The sequence below is a fragment of the Vanacampus margaritifer genome, chromosome 18, assembly GCF_051991255.1.
Source record: "Vanacampus margaritifer isolate UIUO_Vmar chromosome 18, RoL_Vmar_1.0, whole genome shotgun sequence".
NCBI lineage: Eukaryota > Metazoa > Chordata > Actinopteri > Syngnathiformes > Syngnathidae > Vanacampus > Vanacampus margaritifer.
The window spans coordinates 9,675,607-9,694,721 of record NC_135449.1 but is presented as its reverse complement, the minus strand read 5'-3'; the positions used below and the strand labels follow the sequence as shown (position 1 = coordinate 9,694,721).

Below are 19,115 nucleotides of genomic sequence, written 5' to 3'. Positions count from 1 at the left end.
AATCTTGACAAACATGAACTTTTTACTGCTGGAAATGACTCAATGTGTCACGTATCCCTTTAATTGAAATTTAATTGAGTCATCGAAATCAGAGCTTTCTAGGTAACGAAAACGAGGCGAACAAATAACTAAATAGTAACTTAGCTGATTTCTGCTATGAAACTATAGACCATAATGAAAACGTTAGCATTTACATTAGTATTTAGTTTCACTTTTACGTTAGCATTTAGCTACACGTTACATTAGCATTTAGCTTGAAATTGTTATAATTGTCATAAGGTCAAAGTGACTAGGTTTTTCTTTACATTATATTAAAGCTGTGTATTATTTTAATTAAATGTAGAAGTATTAGTGATGTTGTTTTCTAATGCTTAATGTTTGATTTTTATTCAAGTACAGCACTTTTTTCCCCACCAAAAGTGTGCTATAAATAAAGTTAAGTTGGGTCGATCTAGCTATTTCTCGTAAATCATCTTAGTAAGACAGAAATAGGTTTATTTTTACATTTCATGGAACAATACTATTTAATCATCACGTTGTGACCTCACAAGAATTCTGACTACGGGAAAGTGTCCGACTCACAAACTTCCTTCTATTTAAATTGCTTTGCTGCCTTCACATTTGTGCTTGGCCGCGTTTCATTCCTCATCGGACTTGCTTTCAATTACAGTCCAAGTGCGAGAATCCTAAAGCTGCTCTAATTTTCGAGGGGATCATAATACATTTTGTTCTGATCCATCAAATTGCCTCTCTGCTCTAATTGGAGACACTAGGACAACCAGTGAATGTGTTGTCATTTCGTTTCCGTCTGAGGAAATGGAGCTGTGGCCGTTGCGAACAATAAAATTACATTGTTATTCACGTCCGCACCTTTCAAATATAGTTGTGCTATTGCAAAAATGTGAAATGTCAGACAGAATCTAAAAAAAGAAGAGCTGGAATGGGGTGTGTGTCTTGCGGGAAGAATGTAGCAGTGTACCATAAACCACTCGGGAGAAATCCATTTTGTAATTTTGTATTTTTTTTTTTTTTTTGTAAAATAAATAAATAAATAAAAATAAAATAAGTCCGATTTTTTTTCATGCAGTGCTTGTATCGGATCTCATTAGACTTTGCTCGGGGTCATAAAGTTGCAGCTGGTGGGTGTGTTTAATAAAGAAGGCTCGACGATATACGAACAAGGCATCACGGATATTGTCCTTTGGTCCTGTGAGGGAAAAATGATGACACTTAAGATGGGCGAGTTCTTCAATCGTAAGAGCTCCCCACGGTGATATCCCTGCAAAAAAATGCACGAGCAGTCGAGCACTCAGTCCCTGCTGCGGGGACTATTTAACGAGAGAGTGTGAATTTTCCCGCGGCCTGCTGCAGCCGTCATACAGCAAACATGCTGAATAAACACCGGCACAAAAGAATGTCTTCTCACCACTGATCCTCCCTTACCCCACCAACTGTTTGTGTGTTTGTGGAACTCCCACAAGGCTCAAAGTGGAGCGGAATTGATCATTTATGATTTTTGCTTTAGCATGTCTACCGCACATGTCTGCGATATTAGATTTAAAAGGTTAATTGAAGACTTTTAGCATTTAAGAATTATTCAATTATTCACTTAATCAAGTTTTTTTTTTTTTGGAATGCATCCTTCATGTATTGCTAATAAACGCCACTATTTGCTGTGTTTGTGCTAAAGCAATACAACTATTACTTGGGCGCCATGTTGTGGCATCTTATTGTGAACAAATTATGTTAATGTGACTTAAGTAGTTTCATTGAGAGGGAAAAAAAGTGTTTTGCTGCCATCGTATTTCCTTTTCTATGAAACTCGGAGCGCAAATTAGCGAACCGCCAGGCTTCCCATTGTTATTTTTCATGTTTTCGGGCGAGTTGTGACTGAAGACCAAATTTATTTTGTATTTTTTGCATACTTGGCCAATAAATCAGATTCGGATCCTGTGGAATCTTGGAATGAAGGAACTAAGTTATGTGAGTTGAGTGTTATCCAGACAATTTGATTTTGAAAAAAATATTGATTTCCCACCAGCTTGTGGCGTATAGATATATATTAAAAACAAATAAAAATAAAATACAATAATACATCAAATAAATAAACTGCATATGATAAAGTAAAAAATAGTACATCAAATAATAATAAATACAATAAATAAAATATCTATAAACAAATAAACTGCCAATGTTCAAGTGAGTTGAGGAGTTTCGTTTAGACAAAAAATAGTGCTTTGTCGCAATCTTTTTAGGCAGCGGCCCCATTGAAATGTTCCATTTGAGCTGAACTTATTACAGATATCGGATTAGCTTGTACTTCAGGTACATGGCTGCTTTGTTGCCAATATTTAGGGGACGTTTTCGATTTAATAAACTGGTCAGCTGGGATATGATACAGCTCACCCACGACCATAATGACAACAAGCACTATAGAAAATGGATGGATGGACGGATGAATCACCCACTGCAAGATTTATGTGAAAGAGATTGTCCATCTTCTTTTTTTTTTTTTAAACTGCTCTTGAAACTGCCATTCAATCAGACCACTCAAAGGGTTATGAGCCTCTTGTGGGGGCATAAAATCCGGTTTTACTTCAGTTTTATGTGTCAATCTTGTTAGAATTCCCAAAATGGTGTGACACTCACGACGAGGGAGGGCGTGTTGGATGGATGTACTTTCTTTATCTTTTGGTACATTCCTGTATCCAAGCATTCAGGTGTGCCTAATGTTGTGGCCCGTGAACGTCAATCAACGCCGTATGCTTCAAATCCAATTTTAGTGGGGGAACAATTAAAAGCTTCCTGCAAGAGGGCGTGAGTGGCCTGCAGGGAGTTTCCTTGCATCTCAGGTATTTAGGGACCGAAAATGTGAGCGGAGAAAGAGAATAGTGCAAACCACACCCCTTCCAGCCTTTCACTGTTCTTTTTTGAAATATGGAGATCCGCCGTCGGCATGCATGAGAAGAATGGTAATGTCAGATGCAGCTATTTGTAACGGGGGAGAAGAAAGGTTGAGAATGGAGAGGGGACACAGTGAGAGTTTTCCCCACAGAGATCTTTAATGAGATGATTTAAACATTTTGGAGCTATTTGGTGAGTTTGTTTGACCGTCTAGACGCTCGTGCACATTATTGGCCGTGCGCTTGCGTGTGATGCATGATGAGCAGTTTGCCTTTCAGTTCGCACTCAAACAAAATATGGCTTTTTCCGACATACTTAGTTCTTAAATCAACTCAAAAATACCGTTCGGTGTAAGTCTGTTGCTTTTTGCAATCACCAGAGCTTTTATTTATTTATTTATTTTGCTAGAGCATTGTATCAAATGACAATAGGACTCGATGTTGGCCTGCTTTTTGGCTGCGTAAATAAAGTGGACAGTTGGCAAGTCAAAATACACTCAGTGGCCACACAACCTTACGTACACCTTCAGTGCCTTTTAATAAGATGAATGCTCTGTTAGACTCATTGGAATTTCAAATATGAACAGTTGTATATACAACAGTAACTGCATTTAAGCCACTGTCCATTATATGTCCATGATTAGTTTAAAAAAAAACACACACAAAATTGAAATAGATTTAATCACATTAAAACACATTTTTGAATGTGTTCCGCAGTAGTTTTAATAATACCTGTAATATCAAATGAGTTCAGCTTTTTGTATTTCTGGATGGTTCTCCAAATCAGACATAACGCGTAAGTAATTTGTCACTCCCAGTTGAACTTTACTGTAAAACTGACACTGAAAATGAAATAGAATTAAACATGGAAGATTTCAACACCAAAATGTTCACCCAAACTACATATTAAAGTCTGCTAGCAAAATGCAATTGACGAGCTAACAGAATTTAGCGTTAATGTTGCTGTAGTTAAAAACTTTCAAACTGCTACTTCTACCATGCGACACAACATCACATTGTACAAAATACAATTTAATGTTATTTAAACACCAAAATGTTCAACCAAACTACATATTAAAGTCTGCTCGCAAAATGCAATTGACAAGCTAACGGAAATTAGCGTGTAGCTGTCGCTGTAACTAAAGACTTTCAAACTGCTACTTCTACCATGCTACCCAACATCACATTGTACAAAATACAATTGAATGTTATTTAAACACCAAAATGTTCACCCAAACTACATATTAACCAGAGTCTGCTAGCGAAAAGGAATTGATGAGCTAACGGAAATTAGCGTAAATGTTGCTGTAATTAAAAACTTTCAAACAACTGCTACTTGTAACATACAGAGCAGCATCACATTGTACAAAATACAAGTAAATGTTGTTTAAACACCAAAATGTTCACCCAAACTACATATTAAAGTTTGCTAGCAAAATGCAATTGACAAGCTTACGGAAATTAGCGTGTAGCTGTCGCTGTAACTAAAGACTTTCAAACTGCTACTTCTACCGTACGACCCAACATCACATTGTACAAAATACAATTAAATGTTGTTTAAATACCAAAATGTTCACCAAAACTACATATTAACAAGAGTCTGCTAGCGAAAAGGAATTGACGAGCTAACGGAAATTAGCGTAAATGTTGCTGTAATTAAAAACTTTCAAACAACTGCTACTTGTAACATACAGAGCAGCATCACATTGTACAAAATACAATTAAATGTTGTTTAAACACCAAAATGTTCACCCAAACTACATATTAAAGTTTGCTAGCAAAATGCAATTGACAAGCTTACGGAAATTAGCGTGTAGCTGTCGCTGTAACTAAAGACTTTCAAACTGCTACTTCTACCGTACGACCCAACATCACATTGTACAAAATACAATTAAATGTTGTTTAAATACCAAAATGTTCACCAAAACTACATATTAACAAGAGTCTGCTAGCGAAAAGGAATTGACGAGCTAACGGAAATTAGCGTAAATGTTGCTGTAATTAAAAACTTTCAAACAACTGCTACTTGTAACATACAGAGCAGCATCACATTGTACAAAATACAATTAAATGTTGTTTAAACACCAAAATGTTCACCCAAACTACATATTAAAGTTTGCTAGCAAAATGCAATTGACAAGCTTACGGAAATTAGCGTGTAGCTGTCTCTGTAACTAAAGACTTTCAAACTGCTACTTCTACCGTACGACCCAACATCACATTGTACAAAATACAATTAAATGTTGTTTAAATACCAAAATGTTCACCCAAACTACATATTAACCAGAGTCTGCTAGCGAAAAGGAATTGACGAGCTAACGGAAATTAGCGTAAATGTTGCTGTAATTACAAACTTTCAAACAACTGCTACTTGTAACATACAGAGCAGCATCACATTGTACAAAATACAAGTAAATGTTGTTTAAACACCAAAATGTTCAACCAAACTACATATTAAAGTCTGCTAGCAAAATGCAATTGACAAGCTAACGGAAATTAGCGTGTTGCTGCCGCTGTAATTAAAGACTTTCAAACTGCTACTTTTGACATACGGCGCAACATCACATTGTACAAATTACAATTTAATGAAATGTTTATTTAAATACTATAATGTGCACCCAAACTGCATATTAACCAAAGTCCACTAGCGAAATGCAATTGACGAGCTAACGCATTAGCATAGATGTTGCTGTAATTAAGAACTTTCAAACAACTGCTACTTGTAACATACAGAGCAGCATCATATTTTACAAAAGAGAATTAAACATTATTTATTTAAAAAACAAAATATCGTGGCGCAAAACACTGAAGGCAGTTTACAATATGGTAAAAGTGCAAAAGGTTAACCAGTATAGCATGTTGTCAAATTGCGAAAATATGCATTTTTATGGCTTCCTAACATCTGAAACGTTCTCCGCAATGAATGTGGTTCCACTTAAGCGAACCAGAATTATGTGATAAGCTGAATAGCCATTGACACACCCAACATACTTTTCTCGGGGCGCTTGCCTTCCTGTCTTGCACTGACTGTGTGATAACTGACAGAAAGATGAGAAAAAGACCAGATCAGAAGCCCTCCCGCAGTGCATTGAGTCAATATGGATTTCACCGTTTTTTTTTATCAGTCTTACAACACATAGAGCGTCTGAAGCAAGACTGGCCGGCGATGTATGATGGCCGAAACCTTTTGGAGCATGACGCACAGAGGATGTGGTCACATTGGAGCCTGTGTGGGCAAGCTCAGTGATGCATCTCATTGGAAGGCTCAGTGCTAGTCGAGAGAACACATGATATGTGTACTTGGCGAAAAAGAGGAAGGACTGTCAAGGGTCAAATAAACTAATAAAGCTACTAACATTGACTCATATTGCACAATAAACCTTATTGGACACCGGATAGGTAATTATTAGTCACAGGCCATTTCTACTTTCAGAATGATATAATGTGATAAGAATGTTGTAGGTGTTGTTCCCTCCGCCTCCCTTAACTATTTAAAAATCCTGTTAGACTGACATTTGATACATATGTAGAACCAGTTTTTTTTAATTATTTTTTTTAATGTCAACTCACCTCAATTTGTTAATTGATGCGCACGCTCAGCTTCAATTGCGATGTGCAGTGTTTTGATTGTACGGTACAGTTCTAATCGCCAAGCCGCTTCATTAGGTACCCAATTCCAGTTGGGATTAGTGCTGTCACTATCGAATATATTTTTAGAATCGATTATTCAATTGATTAGCCGACTAATCAGATTTATTAAAATTTTGCATTAAAGTGTATGACAAAAGCATATTTTACCCTGATTACTGTTTATCAACCAGTGATTGTTGTTTATTTTGTACTTTGTGATTTTAAAAAAAAAAAGGGGTGGGGGTGATGTTGTGCTGTGTTATCGGTTTGGTCATTGTTTTCCAAAGTAAAAACAGATGTTCGCAAATGTCTTATTTTGATTAAACACAGAAGATAATCTTTTTTCATGAAGGACTGCAGAAATGGGTAAACAATCACTGTTTATATGCTGAAATCAGAGGATTTGGAAAATTAAAAAAAATGGTTCCAAACAATTACTTGATTATTAAAATAGTTGCTGATTAATTTGCTAATTGATTACTTGTCAATTAATTGATTAATTAGCTCCAGTTGTGATTGACATTTTTGTCAGCGATTCATTACTACTATGACCAAAACTTAATATTACAGGCTACATTATGCTAAATCAGGGATGTGCAAACTTTAACTCAAGGAAATGACCAACGGACCATGTAATGATTACAAATTATGTGTAATATAGCAAAATAGTTATTGCTATAAAATGGGCTTAATGTAGAAAAATAGAAACTGTTTTGTCAAAATTCCCACTACACAAGACTTCATAAATGTTCAATATTTGCACCTCATGTTTTTTTTTTTACTTTCCTGAAATCTGCATTTAAGTTGTTGTATTTCTTTTGTCTTTTCTTTGCAAAAACTGGCTGATGTTTTTAAAATAACTGTTTTGTACAGCGAATTCCCCAAAATGTTTTGTATACAGATTTTGCTAAATGGGTCTTAATTTTTTGCCAAATAAGTTGTCCATAATACTAGACGTACTGCTCCGTACATGCACTATATTGTATTGATGTATTGCAGTTCTTCACCAAGGTGAACTGAAGCTGAAATAGTAAATCATGCTACGCGAGGGAAATTTTTTGATGCAGGTCTTGTATTGGATGTCATTATATTTTATGAGATCTTCCACTTTTTGGCTAATGAGTATTTTCTGCAACTTCCTTTCTTGCAGGTATCTTAATCGGGGATACAATGCATGAGTTTGTGTCCTAAATATTTCATACTAGGGCTGTCAAAATGAGTGCGTTAAAGTTGAGTTAATTAAAAATTCCTTTAACGGCACAATTTTTTTAATAGCGCGATTAATGACTGAGGTAATTCCAGTTGCAACGCAACTGACACGTCCATGTCAAAGTTTAGCAGAGATAAATATAATAACAATGCGTATATTGGTGGAGACTGGGGTCAAGTTTCCAAGATTAGATAGCTCTTAATATGAAAAGAAAAATGCACTGAGCTGTCACCAATGTCTTACATATGCAATTATGCCATCTAGTGGCAGTAAAATGACATCACACTAGTTTTTAACTTTAGAGTACATCTTTTTAATTTTAACAATTTTATGAATTATTATGAAATTACTGTACCAATGACTAAAAGATGCAGCCATATTTCTATTAGTTTAATGGATTTTTTTGCACTTGTACGTTAACAAAAATATAAAACTTAGAAAAATATATTTTGTTGTACATTTATATATAAAATTTGTGATTAATCGTGAGTTAACTATTGAAGTCATGCGATTAACTCATTCACTGCCATGGCTATAGAGGTCAAAAATTAATTTGAACTATTTCTATTCGTTTAAATTTTTTTCCCCATTTTTGCTAACAGAAGAATGAAAACCTAGAATTTTTTTATTGTACATTTAGAACAGATATAAAATTTGTGATTAATTGTAACTAGTGAAGTCGTGCGATTAATTGATTAAAACAATTACTCGCCTGACGCCCCTAATTTTTAATAATCTTTTCTTTTTAAAAAAAGAAAAGATGATTAAAAACAAAAAATTTAAATAAAATTACTTCTTTTTTCTAACAAAAAAAGAGAAAAGATTAATTAAAATTAGGGGCGTCAGGCGATTACATTTTTTCCTAATTTATTGTATGACTTCACTAGTTAACTCGGGATTAATTGCACATTTTATATCTGTTCTAAATATACAATAATTTTTTTTCTAGGTTTTCATGCCCTTTTTAACAAAAGTGGGAAAAAAATGTTAAACCAATGGAAATAGTTCAAATGAATTTTTGACGTCTATAGCCGTCAATGGCAGTGAATGAGTTAATTATGATGTAAAAAAATTAATTGTCTGACACCCCTATTTTATACTACAAAAATATCATGTGACATGCAAGGCAAAAACTGCACAGTACACTAGTACTACTTAAGTGACATGTTGGTACAGTATGTTCCAAAGAGAGCACAATGAAGTAATATCTTGCTGTCACGTCCCCCCACCTCCCCCAGCAGGTCTTCACACCTTATTAAAGCCCGCAGGTGCACACGGGCCGCCACCATCTCGACCCGTGCCGCAGCAGTCTGTACAAACAGTCGTACCCCTGAGCGCCGCCGCCCCTCCCCAGCGGGAAGCACAAAGGCAGCATTTACCGGTACTTTCTGGTGACCTTCAGAGGGCAATATTGTTGTAGCTGGACGTTCGCTGCCTTTTGGATGGCAGAAGTGTAGCGATGGCGTGTTTGTTTGCGCAGAGTGGGGGGCTGCAGGTCAAATGTGCGTGAATGTAAGCGTGTTTAGGTGGTGTGTTGACATGAACATGCTTATTTTTAGAAATAGTTTCGCTTTTTTGTACTGACTTCTTGGAAACATCTAGTCAGGATTTTCTCACTTTTCCTCGACTTCATGTTGTTGTGTGTTTTCCAGAATCAATTTGAGAAGTAGGGGAGGGCAGTAAAAAGTTATGGTGGGTCATCCTGGTCATGTTATTGTTTGTGGATAGACTTCTTTGACACCGGAGTGGCGAATTTCACATGTCCACAAACCTGGAAACTAGGGATGTTCGATACCACTTTTTTTGAGACCGATACTCCACTTTTCAGTACTCACTGATACAGATACCAAGTGCCAATAACATTAGCACTTATATTATGATACATAAAAAAAAAAAGAAGAGACATATATCCCAACTATAGCAGATTTCCTTAAAATTGAGTAAAATTAATGGCAATTATATATTTTTATTTGCTCATAAAAGTCATTTTGCATAGAGCACACAATAAAATGAATTTAAAAAATAAAATAAATAAGTTATAATAATAATCCAGCGGCCAGAAAAAAAAGTCCCAATCAAAATATGTGGTTGTACAACTTCTTTTTAAGGAATACACTGAAGTGCAAAGAATGCAATACAATAAAATAGGGCTTCAAATAATTTAGTAATATCTACCATGTTAAGAATTCCTCAAGCTGTTTAGTGTGTGACGTTTAACTCATTCACTCCCAGCCATTTTCACTAAAACAATCCCCTTCACTCCCGGCTGTTTTACTGGATTTTGGCTGATTTTGCTAGGCTCACAGAATATTTGTGTTCTATTGCTAAAAAAACATGGAACCTACCAAAAGAAAGATTAGAAAAAAAGTATATTTTTTATCTGTTTCCGTTTTGCAGCAATTACCATTAGAATATAGCTAAGTTTCATCATTATTCACAAATGTGTTTAAAACTGTGGGTAAATGAGCTTTTTTCAACATGGCCCTGGTTGATCTCCTATACTCTGCTGCCACCTGCTGGCCGTTTTTGTAAGAAGTACCATTGCTTCAAGGCTGCATCAAAGCCTTCTGTATGCTCTAACAGAAAAAAACAAACGTACAAATACGTCTTTGGGAGACTTAAAACATTTAAAATAGAACGTATTTATACGTTTTTTTTTGGGGGGGGCAAATGAGTTCATCATTTCTTGTTTTGAAATCATGCTTTTAATTTGGAAGGCTGCTCTGTATTTCCATTTCCTGTTTCACGTTCTCCGTTCATTACAAATATAATCTAGTATGTATACGAGCTATAGATAGCGCCTGAGGGCCGTAAACGGCACCGTTCTATTTTTAGCACCACAGCTTGAAGACGTTAACGAGGCAATTAAGCGCACGGCAAACGTAAACGAGGCAATTAGATACTGTGAAGTTACGTGAGCTGCAAACATATATAACACACATTGAACCACAGATATTGGTTATATTACTCACAACAAGAGTACTTACTTATTTTCAGTAACGCACACCAAAATGGCGCTGCCGGAAGTAATGAAAGTGTTACCTCATAAGGAGATACCATCATCATCTTGATATCCGTCGCGAGGACCGATACCGATGCCTGGTATCGGTACTCGCCCATCCCTACTGGAAACCATGCAAAGGTTTACACTCGATCACCGTCCTATAGTAAACCTGGAGTCTAGATTTCACCCCATTGTGATGGCGGGAGCACACGACTGCTTATTTACAATTGTCCCCCGCCATTCACAGTATTGACCCACTGCCATTGTCTCATGCCGAATGCTGCTCTATCTGTGGCTGTGAATGGAGACCGTTCCATATCTGCTCCCTCCCAAAACCCCAGTGCCAGAACCATGCACACAGATTGTTTTGACACAGATTGACAGCTGTTCAAATACTAAAGGAAGATAAGTCACCGTTTGCGTACGCGAGGTGTTGTAAACGTATGCGACCGCGATAAGAACATTGCAAAATCATTGAATTTGGAACGCACGCCTCAATAATAAGTAAGTTCTCTTTTCAAGGACCTGCATGATTGACTGGGCTTTTTTCTCTCTAGGTTTTGTTCTGATGGAGATTGCAGATGTCCACAAAAAGCTCCATTTTGAGCTGGAGCAGAATGTAAGTAGCCCTAACAGCCTGATATTTTGTATCTTTAACTCGTTCACTGCCATTGACGGCTATAGATGTCAAAAATTAGTTTTAACATTTTTCCCACTTTTATTAACAAGAGTATGACATCCTAGAAAAAAAAAATTGTACATTTAGAACAGATATAAAATTTGTGATTAATAATGAGTTAACTATTGAAGTCATGCGATTAATTAGTTACAATTTTTAATCGCCTGATGTGATTTAAAAGAGAAAAGAAAAGATTACTAAAAATTAGGTCCGTCATTATTACATTTTTAATCGTAATTAATCGCATGACTTCACTCGTTAACTCACGATTAATCACAAATTTTATATCTGCTCTAAATGTACAATTAAAAAATTCTGGGTTTTGATACTCCTGTTAACAAAAGTGTGAAAAAATGTCAAACTAATAGAAATAGCTCAATTGAATTTTTGACGTCTATAACCGTCAATGGCAGTGAATGAAGTCATATACCCTGGACAACATATGAGAACCGTAACAAAAAACTAAAACTATTTTTCATATTTGTTAACGCTCTCAGATGATTACAATGATCTGTAAAAGAAACAAAAGAAAAACCTCGGCCCTCTCTTGCCCCATCTTGTGCCTCTAATTCGAAGCTACCACTCCTGAGGACAAAAAAACAATCAGAGACAGAAGGCGTGACAGATGACGTGTCAATCATTTGTCATGCAGTCATAGGCACACTCATAGCGGGCACAATACTGTGGCTATTCTTATAACAGTTAAATTGTATTGTTGGAAGTCAGTAAACTACAAATAAGGCTGTTCTTATGTGGGCTTAAATTGACCCATTAAAAAAAATATATATTCTTATTCGTTTTAAGTTTAATTAAATTTTAAATAATTTTACAATTAACTCATTAACTGCCATTGACTGCTATAGACGTCAAAAAATAATTTTAACTATTTCTATTAGTAAATTTTCCCCCCACTTTTGTTAACCAGTATGGAAACCTAGAAAAAATGTTTATTGTACATTAAGAACAGATATATAATGTATGATTAATCGTTAGTCAACTAGTGAAGTCATGTGATTAATTACAATTAAAAAATTTAATCGCCTGAGGGCATCAGACGATTCAAATTTGTAATCGTAATTAATCGCATGAATCACAAATGTTATATCTGTTATAAATGTACAATAATTCTTTTTCTAGGTTTTCATAAAAAAAAGTTAAACTAATAGAAATAGTTCAAATGAATTTTTGACGTCTACAGCCGTCAATGGCAGTGAATGAGATAAAGATACAGCGGGTCATATTGACCCGAATGAAGATTTTTCTCTTAAACAGCTGTCATTTAACTTGTTTTGCTTGCCTTATTTTTTCCACTATTGCCCCCAAAATATTTATTCATTTAATTGTGTGAATTGTGATTTTTATTCTCCTCACTTTTTTGCCGTGTAACAACTCCCAGATACTACTTCCGATTTACACCGTTCAAATTGAACATTGTTGCTAAGAAAGGAACGTAAGAGGATGGTTTAGCTTTCCTTTGACACACACTGGCTAAAAAGTGATGAAAGTTTGAATAATCACGCCTTTTATAAGAAGGAATGAAAACAGTGAATTCGAAAAATAAAAGATTGGCAGATTTTTACACCATTTTAGGTTGTTTTCTTGACTCAAAGAAAAGAAGCAGCAGCCTCTCAAAACTGTATTAATATTAAAAAGGTTGTGTCTCGCTCACCTTTGTGTGATTTAAGTCGCAAACAATGGTAGAACATTTGCCCAGGGTAGAAAAGCTCTGTGATCCTTCCAATTTTGCTTCAGCCTGAAAAACTAGCAAAACTTGCTACTGTGACAAAAACACGTGTCAAAGTGTGTCTGACAAACTAAAACATAACGTCTTAAAATGCCACAGCTGAACATGTTTTTCTCTTTTGTCATGACTACCCCGCGGCGATAGTAATGAGTCTACAAAAGAAGAACAGTAGGAAATCTTTAACCAGGAAGCTCTTTAAAGTCCATTATTATCTTATCATAATATTGCCACGTGAGCGAGATTGCTTGCATTGTGTTTCTTGGAACGAGTGAGAGAATGAGCTGCAATAATGGCTTTTGTTTTTTTTGGGTCGCTATGATTGCAGTTTAAGAGATTCCACCGAGAAGTTCTTATTGAGCTGGAAAAGAAGACAGAAATGGATGTGAAGTATATGAATGTAAGTGGCTCCATATGTATTTTTGTTTTATTCAGAGCTAAATTACACTTAAGTATTTAGGTACGTTACAGTTACAAAGTAGTGTTTTTGAGTATATTCTTTAATGTTTTGTTGGGTTATATTTAACTCATTCACTGCCATTGACGGTTATAGATGTCAAAAATTAATTTGATCTATTTCTGTTAGTTTAACATTTTTTCCAACTTTAAAATGTTAAACTAAGGGCATGAAAACATAGAAAAAAATTATTCTACATTTAGAACAGATATAAAATGTGTGATTAATCCCGAGTTAATTTGTGAAGCCATGCAATAAATTAGGGAAAAAATTAATCGCCTGACGCCCCTAATTTTAAATAATCTTTTCTTTTTTTTTCTGTTTAAAAAAAAAAATTTGATTTAAATTTTTGGTTTTTAAAACTTTTTTTTTTTTTTTTAAAGTAAAAGAAAAGATTATTAAAAATTAGGGGCGTCAGGCGATTAAATGTTTTAATCAAAACCTATAATTTTTTTATTGTACATTTAAAACAGATATAAAATTTGTGATTAATCGTAAGTTAACTAGTGAAGTCATGCGGTTAATTACGATTAAAAAATGTAATCCCCTGACGGCCCTAATTTTTAGTCATCTTTTCTCTTCTTTTAAATTGCGTCAGGCGATTACAATTTTTAATTGTAATTAATCACATGACTTAAATAGTTAACTCGGGATTAATCACAAATTTTATATCTGTTCTAAATGAACAATATTTTTTTCTAGGATTTCATACTCTTAATAAAAGTGTTAAAAATGTTAAACTAATAGAAATAATTCAAATGAATTTTTGACGTCTATAGCCGTCAATGGCAGTGAATGAGTTAAAAATCAATCATCTTTCGTAGTAACCTATAAAGTTAATCCCCTTATTTAGGCTACATTCAAGCGCTACCAGACAGAACACAAGTCGAAGCAGGACTGCCTGGACCGCTCACAGACTGACTTGAAGAAGCTGAGGAGGAAGAGTCAGGGCAAGAACGTGACCAAGTACGAGAGCAAGGAGAACGAGGTGAGATTGAAACCCAAGAAAGCTTCTTATGTTTCAAGAGGTTGCATTCAAAGTCAACCTCAAAGTCTTTTTCTTGTTGCTTGTATATCCGTTGGTGACGCCAATCGCATGCTATTCACATGCATAAGGACATTCATTGAATTGTATTTCATTCCGCGGGAAATGAAATGAGATGAATTTTTTTGCTTCATGTGACATTTTTTGTTGGGCATGTCTTGTTGCGACACTCAGTAACATTTTCACTTCTGTGTTACTTTCTGTAGTTTCCACATGGGTTTATTATTTCCTACAGTAAAAGTTTTTGCAGTTTTAGTTTTTAGTCTGAACATGCATTGAAAAGCTAACTCCAACTGTTATATTTGTCATAAACATTGAAACTACTTTTAAAACAGCATTTCTGCCATTATCATTATAGTCAAATATAAGTTTGCTAGCTTAAAGCTAACACTTAATAGGAAAATTAGCATCACTATTGTGTTCATTAAATAAATACTACTTTTTTAGCTTAATGCTAATATTTAATACAAAGCTTAGCATCCCTATTGTGTTCATCATCATTATAATCAAAAGTGTTTGCTAGCTTAATGCTAACACTTAATAGGAAAATTTGCGTCTCTATTGTGTTTATTAGTTAAACATAAGTTTGCTAGCGTAATGCTAATACTTAATAGGAAAATTAGCATCACTATTGTGTTCATTAAATAAATACTACTTTTTTTAGCTTAATGCTAATATTTAATACAAAGCTTAGCATCGCTATTGTGTTCATCATCATTATAATCAAGTGTTTGCTAGCTTAATGCTAATACGTAATAGGAAAATTAGCATCGCTATTGTGTTCATTAGTTGTACATAAGTTTGCTAGCTTAATGCTAACACTTAATAGGAAAATTAGGATTGTGTTCAGTATCATTATAGTAAAACAAAAGTCGGAATATATTAGTCAGACAATTTGCTATTGTGTTTATTTATAACCATGAAACAGCTTTTACTTTAGCATAAACATGACATATACAAATATAACATCCAACACTTATCACTTTTACTACTACTACTTCTTACAGGTCAGGCATATACTGTTCAAGGTGTGTCATAAAAGTTCAAAGTAGTGTTACAAAAGGCATATTTCAAACTAATATGCAAACTCAGAGCTCCCTTTCTGGAATCTAGCTCGTCTAGAAATGCCTGCTAATGACACTTGTCTTTTTCACTTGCCTGATGATAATAATCTTATGAACATAGAGTAAATACAACAACTTTTTGCCAGGGAAGGAACATAAGGGTCTAGTTTGATTACATTCGTGCTATAGCTTTATAGGTTTGGAGTTAATGAGTCTGAGTCATATTGTTTGAGGTGTGTTTATTTGCAGACAGTGATAGAATTGATGTCTGTTGCCGGGTGACAAGTTGTCAACAGTCCTGTTGTGCAGACAAAGCTAGCTGCGGGTGATATGCAAATCAATGTGGCGAGAAAAGTACAACTTTTGTTGTTTGTAACTTTTTTTGGGTCGTGATATCTGGAATGAACACAATTCTAATGCACGTTATGTGTGTGGCGCTTGACACCTTGAGCATGGCTCTCCACTGAAACTGTGAGCCTCCCTTCCCTCAAGTGGATTCCTCATTTTTTTACCAAGCGTGAGGTGAGGCCCAGCTTTCTAATCATCATGCAGCCTAAGGGCGCACAGAAACGTGATTGCTTGCTCGCGCCAAGTCTGCGGGATTGAAAATTTGTTGAAAATGGGAAGTGAAGAGCACTGATTCAGCATCTGACTGGCTATCATAGAGACACAGATAAGAGAACTGAGAAAGGAGGAAGAGGCTGTTTTTTATTGTTGCCATGACAGCCTGGGGAGGACATATGAGTAAAGGAGCAGGGGAAGAATAAAAAGACATGGAGTGCGTTTTTTTATATGCCTTATTTCAGAAATGGTTGGCCATCTGTACACCTTAACCAGCAGGGTCATTCTAAATCTCTCCGTGGGGCTGAGGTGCCTTTCGACTTTGAAGTTCCAACATTCACTGCCATTGACGGCTATACACGTCAAAAATTCATTTGAAAATATTTCTGTTAGTTTAACCTTTTTTTCTACTTTTGTTAACAAGAGTATGAAAACCTATAACATTTTTATTGTACATTAAGAACAGATATAAAATGTGTGATTAATTGTGAGTTAACTAGTGAAGTCATGCGATTTATTATGATTACAAGTTTTAATTGCCTGCCGCCCCAAATTTTTTACAATGTTATCTTTCTTCTTCTTTTTTTATTCATTCACTGCCATTGATGGCTATAAACGCCAAAAAATCATTTAAACTATTTCTGTTCGTTTTTTTTTCTTCCACTTTTGTTAACAAGAGTATGAAAACCTAGATTTTTTTTTATTGTACATTTAGAACAGATATAAAAATTTGTGATTAATCGTGAGTTAACTAGTGAAGCGATTAATTACAATTAAAAATGTTAATCACCTGTCGCCCCTAATTTTTAATAATATTTTTTTTTAATGAATTTATGGCAGTGAATGAGTTAATGCCTTCATATGTAAAACTAAGCTAAGGTGTGGCCACAGTCATTTCCCCATGCAAGGCAAGGGTGTGTCAATCTGTACTATATGCACCTTTTATTGCGTGAATGCTGAGACCCAAGCACAATTTTTTTTTAAATAAACGTCAACGCCATCTTGCCATTTGTTAATGCACTCGAACTCAGGAGAATAAAATATTTGTCTCCCTCAATAGTTAGCTATTGGTTTTCTTCAGACATACTAAGTTCTGAAGTATTGAAGGGCTTTTTGTCCCAAAGGTAAGAGCTTGTAGCCCAAAAAGCAATGACGTCACAGCATTCCTGAAAGACTGTAGCTCATGAAGCGTCCAATCAGATTGCTGTTATGCAATCCCTTTGGAGGGCGGGCTGTTGTCATTATCGTACTGCTCGTACTTAGTTATAATAACTATTTGTGCGTATCCTCCACTAGTCACTAAAAAATTCACTAATTTGTGGTCAGGACAAAGCAATGCTATACCAACTCATGAGAATTTATGAACATGAATTTAAATAGCTTTAATCTGTTCCAGGCCCCTAAAACACCACATTCTTATGTGACGTGTTTTCAAACAAGAAGAACATAATCAAATAGAGTGTACATAAATGAACTTATTAATCTATAAATTCAAAAAGTCACACAATTGTCATTGTAATACGTGGGCTCCCTCTAGTGGAACTCAAATAAATCACTGGCTGCATGCGACTGTTTTACTATCAAGTTTAATTTGCATCGACTCTAATAGCAATTTTAGTTTTTAACTAATTTGCTCCCCAAAACGTATAAAAACGTTCTATTTTAACTCTTTGACTGCCAAAAACGTTAAATAATGTTTAGTAAAATCCTATGGAGGAGTGCCAAAGATGTTGAAAGACGTTTGTTTCAAAACAGAGGTGAAACTAACCATTTTCTATTGTTGATTACTGAAGAACGGAATAAGGTAGAAACAAACTTTTTTTTCTGATGAAAGATGAGAGTCCAATCTTTCATTTGGTCGTATGTGTGTTTCCATAGTCCAAACACAACATTTTCTGTGGACCTTGAAAGGTCAGTCAAAATGCTTAAATTGGCTGGCACTGGGGACAACCCGTTTCTGAAAACGTCTGGCAGTCAAAGAGTTAGAGTGCCATGGCCCCGAAAGCGTTTTTGTTTTTTTTATGCTAGAGCATACAAAAGGCTTTGATGCCGCCTCTGACCTGAAGAAGTCGTTTAAAGCAATGTTAGTTCTTTAAAAAAAAAAGAAAGAAAAAAAGGCCAGTGGGTGGCAGCGGAGTATAAAAGATCAATCAGGGCCATGTTGCAAAAAGCTCTTTTTAAACAGTTTGTGAATAATGATGAAACTTAGGCTATATTCTAATGCTAATTGCTGCAAATTGGAAACAAATACTTTTTTCATTATGAAAAAAGAGACTCTAATCTTTCTTTTGGTAGGTTCCATGTTTTTATAGCAATAGAACACAATATTCTGTGGGCCTTCAATCAGTCAAAATCCAGTAAAACAGCCAGGAGCGAAGGGGGTTGCTTCAGTGAAAATGGCTGGGAGTGAATGAGTTAAGCATTTTTTGTTTCCCCTTGATGTCCAATATATTTATTTGAATCAAAAATTGATTTTCTTTGAACCAATACTTAGTTTTTAAATTTTTTATTAGCATTAGCATTTAGCATTTTCATTTTGTATATGTGGCGGTACCATTGTACCTTTATTTTTAAGGCATAGTGACAAATTTAAAACAGATTTTTAATCGTGTTATCAATCTCCCGTCTTTTCTGACCTTGTAATTTTTTTGCGCCTGCAGTACGTAGAGACCATCTCGTCGCGCCAGATGGACATGCAAAAGTTCATCGCCGACGGCTGCAGAGAGGCTCTGCTGGAAGAAAAACGCCGCTTCTGTTTCCTGGCCGACAAGCACTGCATGTTCTCTTATCACATTGGCAACTTCCATGATAAAGTAAGTCA

General features: G+C 35.3%; 1 protein-coding gene across 2 annotated transcripts in view; it reads left to right on the top strand.

The window, feature by feature from the left end:
• Positions 1 to 19,115, top strand: part of baiap2l1a (BAR/IMD domain containing adaptor protein 2 like 1a) — a 34,110-nt gene that overhangs the window by 5,549 nt on the left and 9,446 nt on the right. For both annotated transcript variants that reach the window (XM_077550868.1, XM_077550866.1), the window contains 4 exons: positions 11,305 to 11,366; positions 13,496 to 13,567; positions 14,478 to 14,612; positions 18,955 to 19,107. In XM_077550868.1, the coding sequence (XP_077406994.1) occupies positions 11,305 to 11,366; positions 13,496 to 13,567; positions 14,478 to 14,612; positions 18,955 to 19,107 (422 nt within the window). The remainder of the gene's footprint in view (positions 1 to 11,304; positions 11,367 to 13,495; positions 13,568 to 14,477; positions 14,613 to 18,954; positions 19,108 to 19,115) is intronic.